Raw genomic sequence first — 19,681 nt, 5'->3', positions numbered from 1 at the left:
AGCTCTGACATAGAGAGCCAAGGTAATCAACAACAGTGAGAGCTGTTGCACTGAACTAGGACAGGCCAATGCCCTCAGGGACTGAAAAAGCACAGAGGGCTCCTGGCATAAGTGCCAGAACATCCCAGGTGACTAAGCATTTTGCACTGTTACATTTATGCTTATTCTTCTGTTTCTTTTTTTTATTTTTAGACTGTCACTTGTCAATACTATTGCTAATCCCATTTATAAAAAGGTCAGCCATTTAAATTCACCTAATATATGGCAAGTACTCCTCTAAGTGTTTTCCATATATTCTTCCCTTTAGTCCTTAAAATACCTCTGTGGGATAATATGGTATTATTTCCATTCTTCAGATGATGAAATTTGAGGCACAGAGAAGTGGTTTGCTCAAGGTCAGACAGCTGGGAGTTGAACTCAGGCGTCACTGTGTTTGCCCACCATGTTGCGTACGCACGCCCACACCCACCTTAATAAGCTATGAACCTCAAGAATTATGTGTAAAGTAAGAGAAAATAGGCTCTGAGACAGCATCTGGGAGAAGCAAGCATGTGAGTGGGAGCCAATGAACTCTATGAAACCTAGATTTGTCATCAGGCCTTTTTCTTTCTCTGTCGTTCACAAATACGCCTGTGTGGGTGAACTTTGATAGATGAGTCAGCTTGCCAAGCTTACGGAGCCTTGGAAATTAATTACAATGAAAATAAAAGCATTTTTTACAATACAAGCCTACACAGATTTTCCAACTACTCACAAGCTGGATGTTTTCTCATTAAAAATTTAGATTTTAAGAAAACTAAAGTTTAATTTTAGTTGCATGAATTTTAAGAATATAAAGACAGTTATTTGGCACAGTGTGCATGCCAGAAAGACATCAAGTATCAGGTGATAGAAATTCATAAACACGCGAACAAAAACTCCATTCATCCATTGGCTTATTGAAAAGCAAATGAGAACATTGTGTCGGTTGCTAAGGCAACTGAAATGGGATGATTTAAATACGAGATAATGAGCAGACTCTCCATACCTATACAAATCAAATTTCTGGAATCTTTACTAAGCTCTCATCTACATTTATAACTAAAATGTTAAGAGCATTACTTGAAAAAAAAAACACACAAAACAGCTTTCAGGTGTTTGAGCACTGCTGGCAAAAAGTTTGAAGCCCTCTGATCAGGAGAGAGCCCTGGTCTTGGAGGATGTGTGCGGTGTGGCAAAGAGGCGCTTCTGGCCGGGTCAGCCCCACGTTGGAGTAGTGATGGATGAGGTGCCTGTCCGAGACCATTACCAATACGTCAAAAAATTATTGGCAACTGGAACAGTAGCTTAGTCTAGAATATTACTATTTCAAATGTGAAATTCTGGGCTCATTCTATTTTAGCTACATTGTTCTCCCCGCTCTTACTTGACCGTGTCAGGCAGGCTTCCGCGGAAGGGCCTACGCACTGGCCCACTCCTGACACAATGCACTCCCCGGCCCTCTTTTTGGCTTACTCCCTGTTCTCCTCCAAGTCTCTTCTTAAATATCACCCAATTTAAAATTACAACTGACTTCTCCCCAGTACACCACATCCTCTGTTTTATTCCCTTGTATTTACCGTCTCCTAACACACTCCATCATCAAGTATGGTCCTGTTTTGCCACTAAAGCATCTCAAGCACTGAGACCACTGCTTGACACATAGTAGATGCCCAATGAAGAGCAACTTCAAGGGCATGAATAAGTTGTTCCTGCCATTGAACAGCTGGAAAGAAAACTGTAATGTCCCCTTGTTTCTTCCCATCTTAAACTGTTATAGCATGAAGTGGGCCTCCCAAAGCTTCCATGTCTCTATTCACACTGAGTCTAGAAATTTGCACTAAAGATTCCCACATCCAGAATAACCATAAGAGTACATGAAGCTCAGTAACTCCTAAGCTGACTACCAGCTAACAAGGTGTATACTTAGAGACCTTCACTGCCCCCATCCATAATAATTTTAATTATCACTATCAAGCAAAATAGAATCTTGTGTTAGTTCCTCAGGTCCTCTGGGTAAAAGTCACTAAACAGATGCTACTTTATGTGATGTGTTACTCTGACCAAATTAATTCAAAGCAGCTAATAGTCTCCAGAAAGACTGTTTCATATTATTAACCATAAAGACTTCAGAGGAACTCAGTTTACAAGAGGCCAACCAGAAACATAGCTGTTCTCTGGAATTCATCACTAATATATGTGGAGAAATCCAGCATTTTCTCATGTTGACAGAATGATGCGAGCTGACAGAGAGAAGAGGCCAGCTCCCCGCCACTGCCACCATGCCTATTCCAAGTCAAATCTATTGTTTCATGCTATATGTACATTTGTTTTCAATACAGAAATAAATAAATAAATACACAATGTAGAACACTGGGGAAATGCGTTCAAACCATGAAAAAGTAGTGTCTAATGCCTCCCAAAATAACCACAATTTGCGCAGTCTCTCAGGCCTTTTAAAACACATTTTTCTTTTTCTCCAATAACTTTATTGATTTGGATATTTTGAGTAAGTCAAATATTTCCCATGTGGTATAACATTGATGGTTCTCAATTAATGTCTCGATTTGATTGCTATCAACTTCAACTAATCTACCTGACTATGGAGTATCATCCACTGAGAAATCTCTACCACGAAACTTCACAAACCACTTCTGACACATTTGATCAGTCACAGCACCTTCTCCATATGCTGCACAAATCTTGTTTTGCATTTCGGTTGTGTTTTTACTTTTCTTGAAATAATAAAGCTTATGCTTATACAGAGAATGTTTGTATTTTCTTTTATCTTCACTATTAAAATGGCTACACAAAAATTCACCAATTTTTATAAGTTTTTTAAAATGCATACTGATATGACAGCTGTCACCATACAATCTACCAAAATTGTTTCAAATGAAGATAAAGGCAATTAAGTGCTACTACAGCCATCTTACAGAACTTTCTGGCCAGCCCAATATATCCGATAGCTGGTTGCTCTGCCTCCAGGCACCTGTGCCATGGCTGACCTGTCATCACAAGTATGTTATTACCTGATCCATTGGTGACCTCCCATTGTCTACAAAGACAGGTTGTCAAAATTTAGAGTTTGCACTCTAGTTTTTTTATTGTATTTCTTTGGATGAGTTTGTGAGTTTGTTTGTTTGTTTGTTTTTAAAGAAAGTCCAGGCTCTGGCTAGGTAGCTCAGTTGGAACATCATTCTGCTATGCCAAGGTTGCAGGTCCGATCACTGGTCAGCGCACATACAAGAATGGAGCTCCTAGCATGAATGGAACTGGAGAGCATTATGCTAAGTGAATTAAGCCAGATGGCATAAGACACATACCATATGACCTCACCTTTAACAGGAACCTAATCAACAAAACAAACAAATAGGCAAAATATAACCAAAGACACTGAAATTGACAACAGGCTGACAGTGACCAGAGGAGAGAGGATAGGGAATTATGGGGGGAAAGCATGAAGGGTTTGCAGGAACAAGTAAAAGGACACATGGACAATAACGGCGGAGGGGGGTGGAAACAGGAAGGAGGTGGGAAAAGCTGGGGGGTTGGGCTGGGGTGGGGGGAAAAGGCAGAAAACTGTACTTGAACAATTAAAATTTAAAAAATTTAAAAAATTAAAAAAAGAATGAGCCTATGAATGCACAAATAAGTAAAACAACAAATCGATGTTTCCCTCTCTTTTTCTTTTTCTCTCTCTCCCTCTCTCAAATCAATAAAAAATTTTAAAAGAAAGTCCAAATCTATATGCTTATTCTGGCAAAATTGTCTTTAGAGAAGTAAATAATAAAAACTGCAGTGCAAAATGCATTGATGAGCCAATCTTTTAACAACTGGATTAATCACAAGAAACAGAGAAAGCAAATTTCATTTGGATTGGTAACTGGGAGCAGAAGAGAAGACTTGGGTCCACTGAACAGTAACTGGTCAGCCTGAGGCTGGGGAGAGGAAGGTCAAAAATTAATAGAGGGATTTGCAGGAAGAGGTGAATGGAGCTTCTCTGTTCGAGGTTTGGTTGCCACGCCACTTAAAGCTCTCTCAAGCAATCTCTGCTTTGCAGATTCGCGTTTGTAGATGTCTGACCTATGAAATAAAGCTCCAAGTCTCCATGCTACTGAAACAGGTAACAATTGAGTTATATCTAGACAGGGAAGAGGAGAATGAGGTATGTTGGATCATATAAAATGAAAGACTTGGGGAAGGTGTTTTGAATACAACAGACCAGTTATCTATTCTGGGCAGAGGTAGAAAGTAGATGGCATTGGTTAGGTTATCTGCCTAGCCTCCTTTCTTGGAAGTCCTTTTCACTCCTGCTTCATATGGTCTCAGGGGGTGGCTCCTGAAGGCCATGCTTCTGTTTTGTGAGTCTGTCTTTCTGATACCATTATCTTTGCGGCAAGTGTGGAACAAGATAGAGAAGAAGAGAGGGATCCTATTGTCTGGGTGCCTAAAGACGTAAGAGTTATAAAAACATGAGCGGTGTTACACGGGCATTTTCTTCCTACTGTGGGACCTAGGGGAAAGCTAAGGTTGATGAGTCAGTCTTCATAAACAGAAAGGCCGTGAAGTTGTCTAGCAGCCAGAACAGGAGTAAACCCCAACCCATTTAAGACCCAGCAAACCCTCTCTCCTCACGTTCTCTAAGACGTTATACCATTGTTCATAATCAAAACAACAAAGTAAGAACAAACAAAAAACTTCCTTAGCTCCCACTGAAAACTACAACCAAAAAGAGTACTAACTAAAACAACTAGGAACCAAAGCCAGCCACAATCTGTGCCAATTTACCTATTTTCCAATCTAATCTATTTCTCCATACGGATCAAGTGGGCCTGTTTACCATCCATAAAATACATCTTTCCAATTTCAGCTTCTATTCCTTTTTGTACCTCACTATGAGTTCTCCCCCATTTCTCAAATCTTGTCTATTCTTTGACCTTTAGCCCTACATCCTCCATGAAACTGTTCCTGATCACGCTGGCCACAGCGCTCTGGCCTCAAGCTGCACTCTGGCGGTGTTTTCTCCTCTGTTCCTCTGGTGAAATGCGCTTGTCTGTAGGTCTACAGATGGGTACCACCCTAAAACAGATGCTTGCTACACACAAATATCCTATTTTAGTCCAAGGTCTGTGTAGGAAATGGGGCAGGAGATAGAAAGAATGAAAACCGAAGTACCTATGTAACTGGGATTTTTTCTGTAATGTATTTTCTGGGACCCATGTTAGATTTATGCACATTGATGTCAGTTTAGAACTAAAGGAAGAATATGAAGTGGAACTAAATGAACATCTAACAGATTAGAATAAAGTCAATAGGAGACTAGACTACAGGTAGCCCAAATAACCTCTGACCTCTTATGGACAGCAATTAGGTCAATTAGGTACAAACAGTGCCTGTCCTCATTTTTAACTCTTCTAGTCAGTTTTATTTTTAAGTTCTTTGTTCATGCTTCTGTGAATACTGTAAACATCTACTAAATGCTGTCTGTCTGATCAGTGAACAGGGCAACTCCACAGAGCAAGTGCCATTAAAACAGGTTCATCCGACAGCCTGGCAGAATAGAAAGGCAAGGTCAATACCCGAGGATCCCATGGGGAATTGTTGTATTAATTCAGAGGTGAGGACACAAGAGCTTGAACTTTTCTAGTGGCAGTGGGAAGGGGAAGGATGGGGAGATTCAAAACATAGCAAAGGAAAATTAAGTGCAACTTGAACCAACAAGATTTGGGAAAGGAAAGAGAAGAATACATCAAAGATTACTCTAAAGTTCTGAGGCAGGACAACTGAGAGTATTACCACTAGAAATAATAATACTGCAGTAGGGAATGTAACAATCATATATTTTCTTCCACAAAAGGAGTTTGAGATAGTAAATAGAAATCCCTAATAAAAGTGTAACAGGGATTTGTAGTTACAAATATTCCAAGAGAGATTGCAAACTGCATTTGTGTATGTGGGAGTTACTCACTTAACCATTGAGGGCCTGCTGCATGGTAGGCAGGCCCTGAGCTGTATAATAATGATACAACTGGGAATAAAAGAAAGCAAATATAATCCCTCCCCCTGTGGAGCTTGTTGTGCAGTGTTTTACTCAAATGAGGCACATCTGAAGGAGAAGGCATATGGTACCATGCTGTCCTCTGACGGTGACACTGACCACTGGGCCAGCCAAGGAAGAGCATAGATCTGCAGGATGAGTTAGAACGAAGTAGGAGAGCAGCGATGGGAGGGAAAAGGTAGCACGGAGAGGGATGGAGTAACCCAGCCTCTATGGGAGAAGAAGAATGGCATCTGTGAACTACTGGAAAAGGCTAATTGGAGGCATATATGATAAGGTATTTAGGAAACAATAATCTAGGTTTTGAGACTGTTCTTTAAATCTTCAATTTTCACTGATATCAGGGATTTAGCAGACACTGTAAGCAATTATCTGAGGAAATCAACTTAATATGCTACCATGACCAAAAGGGTCAAGACATCCCAGAAAATGAGGACACGATTAGCAGCAGCACCAGAACCCATCAGTCACTCGTACTCAGAATCCCAGCTGCTTCCGCACCTGTAGGCATCTGTCAACGTGCACCAGGGAAGGCAAAAGAGATCCTGAAAACCTCCAGCGAAGGCTGGCCAAAGTGACAAAGTGACTAGACAGGCGTCCGCATGAAGCCAGGCTTTGAAATGAGACAAAAGGCTCTCAGAATTAGAAAGAAAACAATGAAGTTACAAGACTCAGGTTAACTAAACCATTTTATATAGAGATCGAGTTACCATGGTCTTTCTCTTCAAATCCCAAAACAGGAGAACTAGATTGCACTCTTAGAATATATCTATTAATCATATATCATTTTCAGGGGAGGGATATAACTTAAAGAGGTAGTTTCACACAACTACAAGGGATGAATTATTATTTTGTATTATGATCAGTAATTTTCTGGGTTCTTTAATCCAAAAAGATAGTATATGCTAGTAAAATGACTAAGTCCAAGAAATGCTTAAGTAACCCGATGGAATGTACAGCTAGATTGTGTTACTGGGAGTACCTAATTTTATTGGTACTACATGCTAAAATTTTCAAGATTGGGAACATGAAACCCTCTAGTAATAATTCTGAGGCTTCTTAGGGATAGAACATTGGGCCGGCTGAGCCTCTCGTTTGACGCAGTGAGATACTGTGCGTGTTTTCACAAAGGAGTCCTCTGCTTTCACTGGTAGGAAAAAATGCAGCACTTAATTTTTGACAGAAAATCATATGCAGATAAACATTTCTGAATTCTGGAAGTATTGCAATAATTATTTTACTAGCAAATAAGCATGTATAACTTCATATCTTAAATATAATATTGCTATATCATACCTATTTACCTAAGATGAATAAGTTGTATTTTTAAAGTTTTTACACATGGACACTGAATAGATAAACTTCCTGAGGCTAGCAGAATTGCTAGGTATTAAAGAGGGATTCACTCCAATGATACTTTAAAAGCAGGAGAGCATTCTGCCTTTCTCTTGATACTTCTAAAGTTAGGATAGACTAGGGCAAGAACACACAGCACATGGCCGAGGCTTTGTTGGTTTCAGGCAGCCATTCAGTTCTCAGCAAACCCAATTTCTTTAAGCTTCAAAGTGGAGAAGAGTCCACCTTCACCATTACCCACAGAAGCAACTTTTATTCGAGACGGGAAAACTATCATCTTAGCCCATTGGCACCATATGTACTTCCTATACTTTAATACTCTCCCTTAGCGGGACTCTGGCCAGGGTGAGAGTAAGCAGTGACATAAAGGAACAGATACATTCTTTAGAAGTCACTTTGCAACCCACTTTCACCAAATTATTTCCATTCACTCCTTAATTACAGAATGACTTTAAAACGAAATTGCCTGATTTGAGTTTTATTTTCTTTCTGTGTTTTTCATCTCATCTTGGTGAAAATGCTCCACTAACTAGGGGCCTCAGAAGGAAAAAGCAAAGAGCAACCCAACTTCACCAAATAAATCATTCGGATATTATGGGGGCTGTTTTAACATGTGCACACTCTAAGATTATTGGCTGAGAATGCAATTAAAGAATAAAATAAACTACTCCCTCAACTGCTATCAGAAATAAAAAGGACTGAAAGCAAAAGAGTTCCCCAAAATGTGAAACCCAAACAAACCTCTGCTATAAACTTCACTTGTCCAGGAGCTATTAGAGTGAAACTCAAGATCATGTGTTTTCCATGATGACTCAAATCTACATGACTAAATTCACCATGAGTGAACACAAAATATTTCAGCTTATGTTTTAAGATGGTCTATCTAGTAACAAATACTTTTAGGGTATGATAAAGTATGAGAAAAGGAAATATTTTCATTTTCTTGTGCACACATTTTATGGCTAACATTACTTTTAGAAACAAAGACCAACAATACTATACTCTGGACATGAACGGTAAGCAACACAGAGAAAAGTAAAGATAATGAGAAATGTCAAATTTTCTAGAATCATATTATATACTTTTTCATATGACATCAAGTTCAATACAGTTTTATGAACCTGAGAAAACACTTTCCTTAATGTTTCACTTTCAGTATATACACACAATGTCATTCTGAGGAAGGCATTTTTACCTTACTTCCATTGCATGGGTTTGCAAATTCCTTTTCTCCCCATGTACCAGTCACATATGCAGCTCAAGTGTTTTTTTTTCCAAAGGAAGAATTAGGGCCAAACAAGACAAAGAATTTGCTGATACACACATGTCACTCCAAGAATTTTCCTGACAAATTCTCCACACCCAATTTAATTACTTCCCTACTGTAAAAACACTTTCCATCTGTGTTCATTCTAATCTTTTCAAATCCAAAACCAACATACTATAAAGCTAGTTAAAGAAGTGAGTGACATTAGCTTTAGGTTCCAAGTGAGCCAGCATTTTGTAAGGCAGTGGGTCTCCAGCTTGCATGCGTTTTATGCTGATACAGTATTTCATTTGGAGCTCGGTTCTTCACTTCGTATTTGTTTAGAATAGAATTATCTAGCTTATGCTTTCAAATCTCTATCTGAACCAATCTCTCTTTTTCTTCCCCTCCCTCTCTTCCAGTTGCAAACACACATATGCATGGGAGGTGGAAAAGGTGGGGAGAGAGAGAGAATGAATATCTGAATGTCTGTGGTTTTTAATAACTAAAAAAAAAGAATGCAGCCATATATGTATTGTATATACTAACGCAATGCTGCGAATGTCTATTTGGTGTGGGGTATTTTTTGATGGGTTGCAAGAACTGAACCTCAAAACGTGCAATACATGCAAAATACTGTTTTTGGCATTCCTTGATTCACTGACTTTGGTAAGTTATTGTGTGCTTTTTGTGCAGAATGTTCTTTAGTATATTTTTAGTCTCTTCTTGGTATTCCATGATTGCATTAATTAAGTGCTAGCTTTGGCACTTCAATACCTAACACTCATGAATAAACAGGGAATCCAAAAGTAGTCACATCTTTATGTTACAGACTCTATTAGGGTATGGAGACTGTCTCTTGCACCAGAGGTTAGGAGAGACTAGACACTACCAAAGTCTCTGAGCAACCTTGAACCAATAGATGATTCTAGCTCACCTGAAGGTCTTTCCAGCTTGTATTTTAATATGTAAATATTGCTTTGTTTGTTTTTGATATCACAACATTTTACCATCCTCAGAAATTAATTTGTCTAACTTTACCTGTTTGTATTATAGATTAGGAAGTTAGTCACTGCAACCATCTGCTAGTTTTTAGGAAGTCAAGCTACTTTTCAATTAGTATATATCCCATAATATATATTAATATATTAACATTATATATTAAATACCTGATAAATATTATAACATGACTAAATATATTTTAAGTAGTCACTTAAAATAGTCATCATTTGCCTTAAAAATAAAATTGTACTTTTAAGGCCTTATAACCTGGGATTCCTGCTCTAATTCTAGGTTTAAACACTAAGCTCTAAAGTCTGTTTCTTCTCTGACTTGCTGATATCAGCTGTGAACACAATCAGCTTGGTGGCTTTCTGCTTGGTTAATTTATTTAGGTGTAATATTATCGGGCCAAAAATCTCCAGTGGCTTAAAGGGTAAAGTATTTTGATATGAAACAGTAAAAATAAGAATGATGATATTGTTCCATTTTTCTTAGTAACTCGTAAGACCAGCATCTTGCAAAAATTATCTAATTATTTAAATAATAAGTCACAGGTAGGTCACTTGAGAGGTCAGTAAAATAATTAGAAAGAAAATGCCCACAAGAAATAGAAGTTGGGCCTTTGCTCCTCTCCATGCCTCCTGGAATTACTCTGCTTTGTAAGAAAAAAAAAATATATATATATAATAGTTCACTCATTTCCTCCTGCTCCAATAAGCTGAAACTACTTGGTTCTACTTTGATACCTAGCTATAAAGAAAAAATATCAAATGTCAAAAATTTTATAGCAGATTATATACTCTTGATGAACCTTCAAAAAGGCCATATACAATCATTTTAATACAAGGTGCATAGGAATTAATCACAGAACTATCTTACTGCATACAACAAAGCAAAGGCTACTCAGACTGGAAATAGACTGTACGAACATGTACTCGCTGTGCAAAAAGAATATATGGCAGTTGTTAACACTTTACCTAGAGCCATACTGTTTTGTTACACAAAGGAAATCGCTATGTACACCATATGCTGAAGCAAGTGAGATAAAATAAACTAAGAACCATCTCACCTTAACTTAGTGCAGTAAGTTAAGGTATATCATTAATATCATAGCAAGGATATATGTTTGTTATGGCGATGGTATTTATAATACTTTTACTTTTCTATTTAAATTTGAGGCACTGGATCTTGAAATGAAAATATGTAGGCCTGAAAAACCTTTTGGGCATCTGCTCTGACACCAAGCAACTAAAAAACCCTGTCTATAGTGGCCTGACCACTTAGTTCATCATTTCTATGGGCTCCAAATAACCAAAAAGAAAATGTCAAGTTAATTTTGAGTTCTCCAATTTGACAGCATTCACAACATCTAGCAATGTTTGATTAAAAAGAAAGGAAATATTATAGTTATTTTGGTAAACATAGATTTGGAAGTTACTGAGTTTGCGGTAAAATTTTAGATGCAAATGCTTGATAAGAGATTAGTGAGACCAGCGAAGGCAAAGGTGAAATAATGAGTGTGAACGGAAGATGTCCTCAAGTACCTCTGGCAATGTTCCTGCTATTAGTCTTTAAAGCTGATTTTGATCATTACCCTTTTTATTAATATAATGATTAATGGCACCCTAATCAGTATAATACACAATTTCCACAAAGATTAAGCTCTTAAAGAAACCGGTATTTCAAATCATAGTTGTATCTAGAATACTACATCTTACTAATTCTCTAAAATTGCAATTTTTCTTAGAAAGTCTTGGCCTCTATTTCACTGTACCTGGAGTTCTGAGGTTCTGAAACATCTGATTCTGTGCACGTTTTCTTTACCTGTAAGAAAAGAGTACTAGTTATTCTCATATGAAAATACAACTTCCTCACTCAGGTTCACACACTTATTAAACTTAAAGTGGATACAGCTCTGTTCACCAAGATCTCTATAAAATACTCTCCACATTTTACAGCGGCAGCATGCAGTACTAAATAGGGTATTTCATTATTTTCCCATGACCAGCTGCCAAAGGCACTTCCCTAGACTCCATTAGTATATAAAATGTTCAGCTAAAATAGCTCGGGACTAGCTTAACTAGGAACAAAGAAACCAAAGAACCAGGTTTCCCACTTAGAAACTAGAAAGCCATACTGTTCTCAATTCACTAAGAAATGTTTTCTCAATCGATACTACTTCTGTCTCCTGCTAAAGCACACAATAATAAACACCAGGTTCTGGGGGCAACGCATGGTGTTAGCTAAAACATTCATATATTAATTTTCATTTTCTCAATCCAGTGGCTGTATGTTTTATATATTTCTCAGCATATTAATTAAGTTTCAACATTGCTCATGGGCTTCTCACATATATTTGCAGTATATTTTGCAGACTATATTTCAACTTTGTGGTTTTTAACCCACAAAAGGTAAAGAATGAAAATAACTTTTACTTCAAGGACATGCTATTCGTTTCTGCACAATAGTGTGCAGCACATTCTCTATAATAAGGTAAAACACAAAGCCATTTTTCACAATTTAACTGCAAGCACAGATACTTATGTTTATTATGGTCTTAATGGTATATTATATGTAAAGTAGACTCAATTTCAAAAATCTTTTAGTTAATATGAAGCATTAACAATATACATTTCCAAGCCCATGGTCATGCACTCTGGGTGTCTATATAACCATGGTTTATCCACACAACCTAAAGAACACAAGGCATTTTAAATTCTAATGTGTAGTTTGGAAGTGACAGGTAAGTCTACTGAATACACCACATGGTATGAACTGCAGTACAAGTGGCATCACTGCAAAGTATGCTTTGAATTTTAAAGATACCACATTGTCTTTCTAACACACAGGTAATGCTTTCCCCCTCGGACTCAGATGAACACTTAAATAAACACAGAAAACCCCTACACTTTCAAAAATCTGTCTTTTGCTATTAATTCCAAGCCAAGACATTTTTATAATCTGGGAAACAAATTATTTGCTTGATTAAGCGTACTCTCTTTTACATCCTGCGTATACATTTATACAATATAAAAATAACACTGATTAGCAAAGAGATTACCCTATTTGTAACATTTTCTATGCTCTTAACATGGAATCCAGAACCATGAGATGGAAGGGTGAAGAAATGTTTCCAAGAGTAATTAGTTTAAAAAAAAAGAAAAAAGGAAATACTTTTCTTAAAATGTCAACATAGAATTTACTACAAAACCCACAAAAGTCTTATGTCTATTAACATTTTTCCATGAAATAGAAAAACTAAAAAAGGAAGGAAACCAAAATAAAACCCTTCTTTCCCAGTGGTTCATTCGTATGATTCATCACCATAAAGTGCATGAACTGCCCAATGAATACGCAGAAATGATCCCAAAGCGAATGTCACTTTCCCTAAGTCTACGATGACTTGACTCTGGGACTGACTGACGACACTGCAGACGACACAGACAAACTAGACATATGCTCCCAAGCAAGGGTCAGAGCCAGACAAGCTTCCTGTGGTTCAAAAGACAAGGAATTTTTTTCTTCAATACCTACGGCTACATAAAACATCATTCCCAAAATAATTATCAGAAAGTTCTGATTATTTTAATTTTTTCTCAAAGCAATAATTGTAATGGCAGAGGACACATCTATTGATTACTTACCATCTCGTACTCACAAAGTCCTAGATCCACAGCTAATAAATATGTGATAAAATACTGAAGTACAGATATTCTCTTAGATATTGTAAGAACTATGCGTTACTCAAAGTGATTCTTTTTAAGAGGTTCATTCATTTGTTCAAGGTCAAATGAGGGCAGAATGGTATTTAGGAAACCATGGCTACTGTAGGAGAGGTCATACAGTGTCGTGAGTGTTCAGAGGACAATCTACTCCAGTCAAAGGAAGATGGGGATGGCAACAAAGGAAGTGACTTCTGAACCAAGTCTCAAAAGATATAGGCCTCAAAGAAAAGCAGGTGTTTCAACATCATGGGGTTTGCCAGAGGAACGGTATTATAAAGACCTTATAAATGGTAAAGAATTTGGAATACAGTCATACCCCAGTACTCATCAGCTCCAGAACTAGTCAAACCTTGTACTTGCTGCATTTTGATGAGAAGAAATGTTTTAGCATGCCGTGATTACCCAGGATCCGTTGCACTTACTAAAACTTGCAAGAGTCATGAAACTGCCTTGCAAGAGGAAATGCTTCACCATTTGGCACTTGTTGGGTTTGGCACTCACCATGAGTTCAGGAACAAATTAACAATCAGTACTGAGGTACCACAGTATGCTCGTGGGCCAGTGAAAACTGCTTAAGAGTTTTAAGAAATAGACTGCATAGAGATGGTACAGAAAAGCTAGTGTGGAAGGAGTACAAGGTGAGGGCTGCAAGACAGATAAAAGCCTAATGCAAAAGGAAAGTAAAAGTTCTATGACTGCAGAGATGGCATTGATTTTGGCCATCACTACATCTCTAAACTTAAGTAGATGCTCCTTGCTATGGTCTAAATGTTTGTGTCCTCCTAGAATTCATATGTTGACATTCTAACCTTCAAGGATAAGGAAGCTGGGCCTTTGGGAGGTTCTTAGATCATGAAGGTGGGGCCTTTATGAATGGAATTAATGCTCTTATAAAAGAGGCCCTACAGTACTCCTTAGCCCTTCTACCACTGAAGACACAGCAAGGAGCTGGCTGTGAACAATAAAGTGGGCTCTCACCAGACACAATGGTGCTGGTGTCTTGATCTTGGACTTTCCAAACTCCAGAACTATGAGAAATACATTTCTGTTATTTACAAACTAGCTAGTCTGTGGTATTTTGTTACTGCCACCTAAATGGTTACCGCCACCCCAAATACCAGTTTGCTAAGTGAATAATTCAATCCAGCATGAGAGATGCTAAAGACCTGAAATAAGACAGGGGCCACAAGAAAAGAGTTGAGAGGATGTTGTTGACAGATATTTCTGAGAAAGAATTGACAGAATATTGTTATTGACTGAGGCAAAGTATAAAGTAGAATATGATCTGATGTTTTAATCTATCCTCGAAAAAAGTTTTAGTAATACCAAAAACCAAAAAAAGGAAACTTATGACTTTAAAATACTTCAAAACCCTACCTTATTTCTAAATTGATGGAGAAAAGTTAAATGAATCATTAAGAAAGTTATATGTTTATAGTGTCTTGAACACGAAATTAGAAGCCAAATGGAAAGTTTTACCTAAATTTGAACACACCCTCCCATTTGAGAGATCAGCAACACTTCATTAAACGGTGACTGCTGAAACATAGATGCTATTGAAGAAAGAACATTATTATAAAATATATAGAACCTTCTGTCTTCAATGACCACCAATTTAGTTTTGAACTTGTTCTGAACAAAGTTGAAGCAAGCAGGCCAAGAAATGAAGTGGAATTTCATGCCCACAATTTAAATCCAAACCCTAGTTTTCATGAGACACACAGGAGGTGGGCAAAAACCGCCAGGAGGGGAAAGGTGAATTGTGTTAAATGCATTGAAGTGGCTGCATTATTGTGAATTTTAACCCTACATAATGTTATTAAAGTACACACAACATCAAAGCAGGAAAAAAGAATTAAAAATTTAGCTATTTTAAGATTATTATTAGTATATAGTAAACATATAAATGAATCAAAATAGTGATTTAAAAAATATAACCAAAGACCCTGAAATAGAGAACAGGCTCACAGTGACCAGAAGGGAGAGGGGAGGGAATTTCAGGGGAATTTCAGGGGAAAAGGGGAAGGGTTTCCAGGAACGCGTATAAAGGAAACATGGACAAAGACAAGGGGGGTGGAAATCAGAAAGAGGTGGGGGGGGTTGGGGTGGGCTGGGATGGGAGTAAAAGGCAGAAAACTGTACTTGAACAACAATTAAAATAAAATAAAATTTAAAAAAAATTTAAAAAGTTAATCACGTACAAAAAAATAAAAATAAAAAAAACAAGTAAGTGAATAATACCTAAAGTTTTTTAGTGTTTGTTATATGCAAGGCACAATGCTCAGGTAGATACTTGGTTTTCTTTAATTCACAGACATCAATATTGAAAACCAAAAAAATTAATCAAAAAGCAATTCTGTAGTAAACTTCAAATCAAGATTTACAAAGACAGTTTAATCAGTATATGTTAGGAAACTAAAATTCATAAACATATAAACTAAAATGTTTAAAATGAAGATTAAAAAATCTTAATATTTAAAAGTTCAATTTTCATTGCATTACAATAATAATTATTGCTCTTTGTTAAGCAATTACTCTTTTCCATCCACTGTGCTGGACTATGTATATGTGCAATCTCATTTGATCTAGGAAGACAGGTATGATGGATGAAACCCTCCATCTACAAATGAGAAAACTAAGGCTCAAAGAAAACTAAGGTTAAGATTCTGATTCAATGTCCCACAGCTACAGCACTAACAGGGATGAAATCAGAACTGAATGCTATACCTCAAGCCTTTCTTTCTTGCCTATGATAGATTCGCCAATTGCTTTTATTAGATCTTAAAAAAAACAAACTGAGTTGAAACATTCAATGGAATGCTTTTTAAAGAAGAACCAGTTACTTCTTATATCAACTATTAAGTAAATCTTTTAAACTGGGTTACATAAGAAACCAGTTTTTACTAAGCATTAATAATATTTAAATTCTATGTAAATAGAGTGAAATGTTCTAAAGAAAATATCCAAATACCTCTAGCATCCACCACCCAAACAACTGCAAAAAATACCTAATGTGAAAAACAACTTCCGTTATTTTGTTGGTTCATATCTGAAATAGCAAGACCCACTCATTCAACAAGGCTTTACTGAATACCTTGGGTATAGTAGAGACCATTCTAGAAATGGACATGAACTAGACCTGAGTGGTCCAACAGAATTACCACCAGCCACACATGGCTGTTGGTCTTTAAAATGTGGCTAGTCTGAACTGAGATGTACTGTAAGTGCCAAAGGCATGTGGGAGTTTAAAGAATTTGTATGAAAAAGAATACAAACAAATCTCAATATTTTTATATTAAGAAATAAATAATATTTTAGATCTCTTGGGTTAAATAAAATAAATTCTCTGTTTCTTTTTACTTTTTAAAAAAGATTTTATTTATTTATTTTTAGAGAGGGAAGGGAGGGAGAAAGAGAGAGAGAGAGAAACATCAATGTGTGGTTGCTGGGGGCCATGGCCTGCAACCTAGGCATGTGCCCTGACTGGGAATTGAACCTGCGATGCTTTGGTTCTCAGCCCACGCTCAATCCACTGAGCTATGCCAGCCAGGGCCTTTTTACTTTTCTAACGCAGCTACTAGAAAGTTCAAAACACATCTGGCTTCCGCCACATTTCTGTGGAACAGCACTAACTCAGACCAATGATAACCTGACTGTATGAATCATGCGCTCCAGTGAAGGAGACATACAGTAAATAAGTAAACAGGTAAACAATGAATACGATGTCAGCAGTGGTAAGAATCAAGAGAGTACAAAGTAGAAAAGAGTAGAGAAGATTGGTCGATGTTATTACATTAGAAACAGAAAATTCTTATTTGACAATACCACCCATTCTTCAAGTTTTTTAGGCTGTATGTACATGAATAACAGAAATTGTACTTTTTCACCTGAAACTAATACAAAATAATATTGACTGTAAACTGTAATGGAAAGAAAATGTAATTTTATATAAAGTATGTGGGATTTGGCGTAGGGAATCATGAAAACTTTCAATGTCTGGAAAATAACTGTAGAAAATATAGTCTCTAGAATATTTTGCATTACAACTATTATATTTAAGTGTAAAAATTACCTTAAAATTTTTCCTATTTTCTAACTATGAGATGCTGTGAAAAGCTTATGATGTTTCATATGAATTAACTTTTGTAAGAAGTAAAAACATAATTAACTCATAAAAATCTGCAAAAAAGAACAAGTTTCTTTTATCTTATCCTCCATCTTAAAAAGCTGGAACCAATTATCCCAATTATTTTCTACTTAGTCTTGCTGTTTATAAATCCTGAAACATTAACAACAATAAAAAAGTAAAGGATTGAATAATGGAAGAAGACATTTTTAGAAGACTTCTTAGTAACTTCATTTTGTTTTGAAATGAATTTTAATGATCATCTTAGAACACATGATACAGTGATAATAAAAGGTCAATTCTGACACTATACTTCCAAAATAAAAATTTGAAGAATGAAAGTGTGCTAATGCAATGAGTGACTTATGATACATATTTTTACAGGTGATATTTAAGAAAATCTTTAGTTTTTCACTGCACCATGTAGAAATCATAGTGTAAATTAGATTGTCAGCTTTGTATACAAATACTCTAGCATATCAAAGCCTAGTTGATATGTTAATGTACATTTTATAAAATGTACTTCATGACTAAGTTGGACATATTGTTGTTAACAATTGTCTGGTAAAGCAGAATGAGTTACCTTCAGGTTCTGTTTTAGTGAAAATAAGAGACTTCTTTTAGCATCAATTGCTATGTGGCATTATTGATATTTTCTAATACTTAGAAGTTAGTCATATTGAAATTTGATGTTACTTAATGAAAATATAAAGCATTTTCTTACAATTATACCATCTTTAATCTAGTAATGTAAATTATGCTCTGATTTAATACATTTCAATAGAATGACCTTTTTAATACATTTACTTTTTAAAAATCATTTGAACCAACTGATACTCAGAGTTTCATGGGCTCCCTAGATCATCTGCTAGTGAGTCAGTAGAATTAAATAAATATCTCTTTTCAATTTTACTTCAGAATGTCTGTAGTAACGGAATCAAGAAAATATAAAAGTAGATATACAAATTAATTTAAATACTGAGTCAAATAATTCTAGCTGGGCTATTTGACAGAATATACAATTTTTTCAATAGAGGCTTTTGTCAAAACTTATTCTAATGCTTATTTACTTAGAACAGTGACAGAAACATATGTTCTTTTTCTAAATTTACATTAATAGAACTTAGCATAAAGTGAGATAACTTTAATGAGATGACCTATGATTTTTTGTGCAGCCAAGTAAATATAGTTTATGTTGAGAGCAGCATAGGATGGCTGTGTTGCCCGACCCACACAGAAACGAACATGGAGAGACATGATCTAAACTGGCCTCCACTAACACGTCTCCACACTTCTCAGCGAGACCTGTTTTGCGTTTTTGTACATTTCAGTTCAATTCTTGACTTCTAAAAACTCAAAACCTTATAAAAAATTCTGGAACATAAAGGTTGTCAGATAGAGTTTTAAAAATATATCTGTTTAATACACCCATACAAATTTGAGAGTTTTTTTTTCAGAAAAATATAATGTTATTTTGCCAATGGTGGTCAAAAAACTAAAGTCTGGAGATAGGCTTTGTAAAAACCTAATGACTAAATAACCTAAAACTACTTTTGTAAAGTGTCATTCCTTCTTAGAAACAAAACTTTTGCAGCTCTAAAATTTCATACATTTCTGAAATCCTTCTCGCAGAGTTAGGAAAGTTTCTTTACTCCTCCTTTTTCTTAGTATATCGCTTTTCAGCCTCTTTATCATTGCTTACCCAGGCTTCTCTCTCCTCCCACACACAGTATCAGTTTCGAAAAGCCCAAGCTACCACTTATTTGTTCTAACAATGAGTTAATACTACTGCATCACTGGAAGCCTGCATTGACTTTAGTTCAAAAAACAATTGCCATAACCATCTTTAACTGTTATACATAAAGTACAAAGGTACAACTGAATACTCTGTCTTTAACTGCAAGAGTAATAAAATAAACACATACACTGTGAGTAGTAGGGCAGAAGTTTAATCCATAAAAATTCGCCACCAAAAACCTAAAGTACAAATTATTATACCCCTCTAGTACTGGACTGCCTTGGGCAAGACCTTAATTTCCAGGACCCAGGTTTAGGGGAGGGGTGTTATACAAAATCGCACACTGGGGAGAAGTTCCATTTTTAAATGTAAAAGATCCTCTAGGCTGTAACTCTTTATCAACCACAAC

General features: G+C 36.4%; 1 protein-coding gene across 7 annotated transcripts in view; it reads right to left on the bottom strand.

Moving 5' to 3' along the window:
• Window positions 1-19,681, bottom strand: part of EYA4 (EYA transcriptional coactivator and phosphatase 4) — a 254,962-nt gene that overhangs the window by 109,853 nt on the left and 125,428 nt on the right. For all 7 annotated transcript variants that reach the window (XM_036024746.1, XM_036024740.1, XM_036024744.1 and 4 more), the window contains exon 3: window positions 11,458-11,507. In XM_036024746.1, the coding sequence (XP_035880639.1) occupies window positions 11,458-11,507 (50 nt within the window). The remainder of the gene's footprint in view (window positions 1-11,457; window positions 11,508-19,681) is intronic.

Source organism: Phyllostomus discolor, chromosome 4, assembly GCF_004126475.2.
Source record: "Phyllostomus discolor isolate MPI-MPIP mPhyDis1 chromosome 4, mPhyDis1.pri.v3, whole genome shotgun sequence".
NCBI classification, from domain to species: Eukaryota; Metazoa; Chordata; class Mammalia; order Chiroptera; family Phyllostomidae; genus Phyllostomus; species Phyllostomus discolor.
The sequence above is the reverse complement of the archived record's forward strand: the minus strand, read 5'-3'. Positions and strand labels throughout refer to the sequence as shown.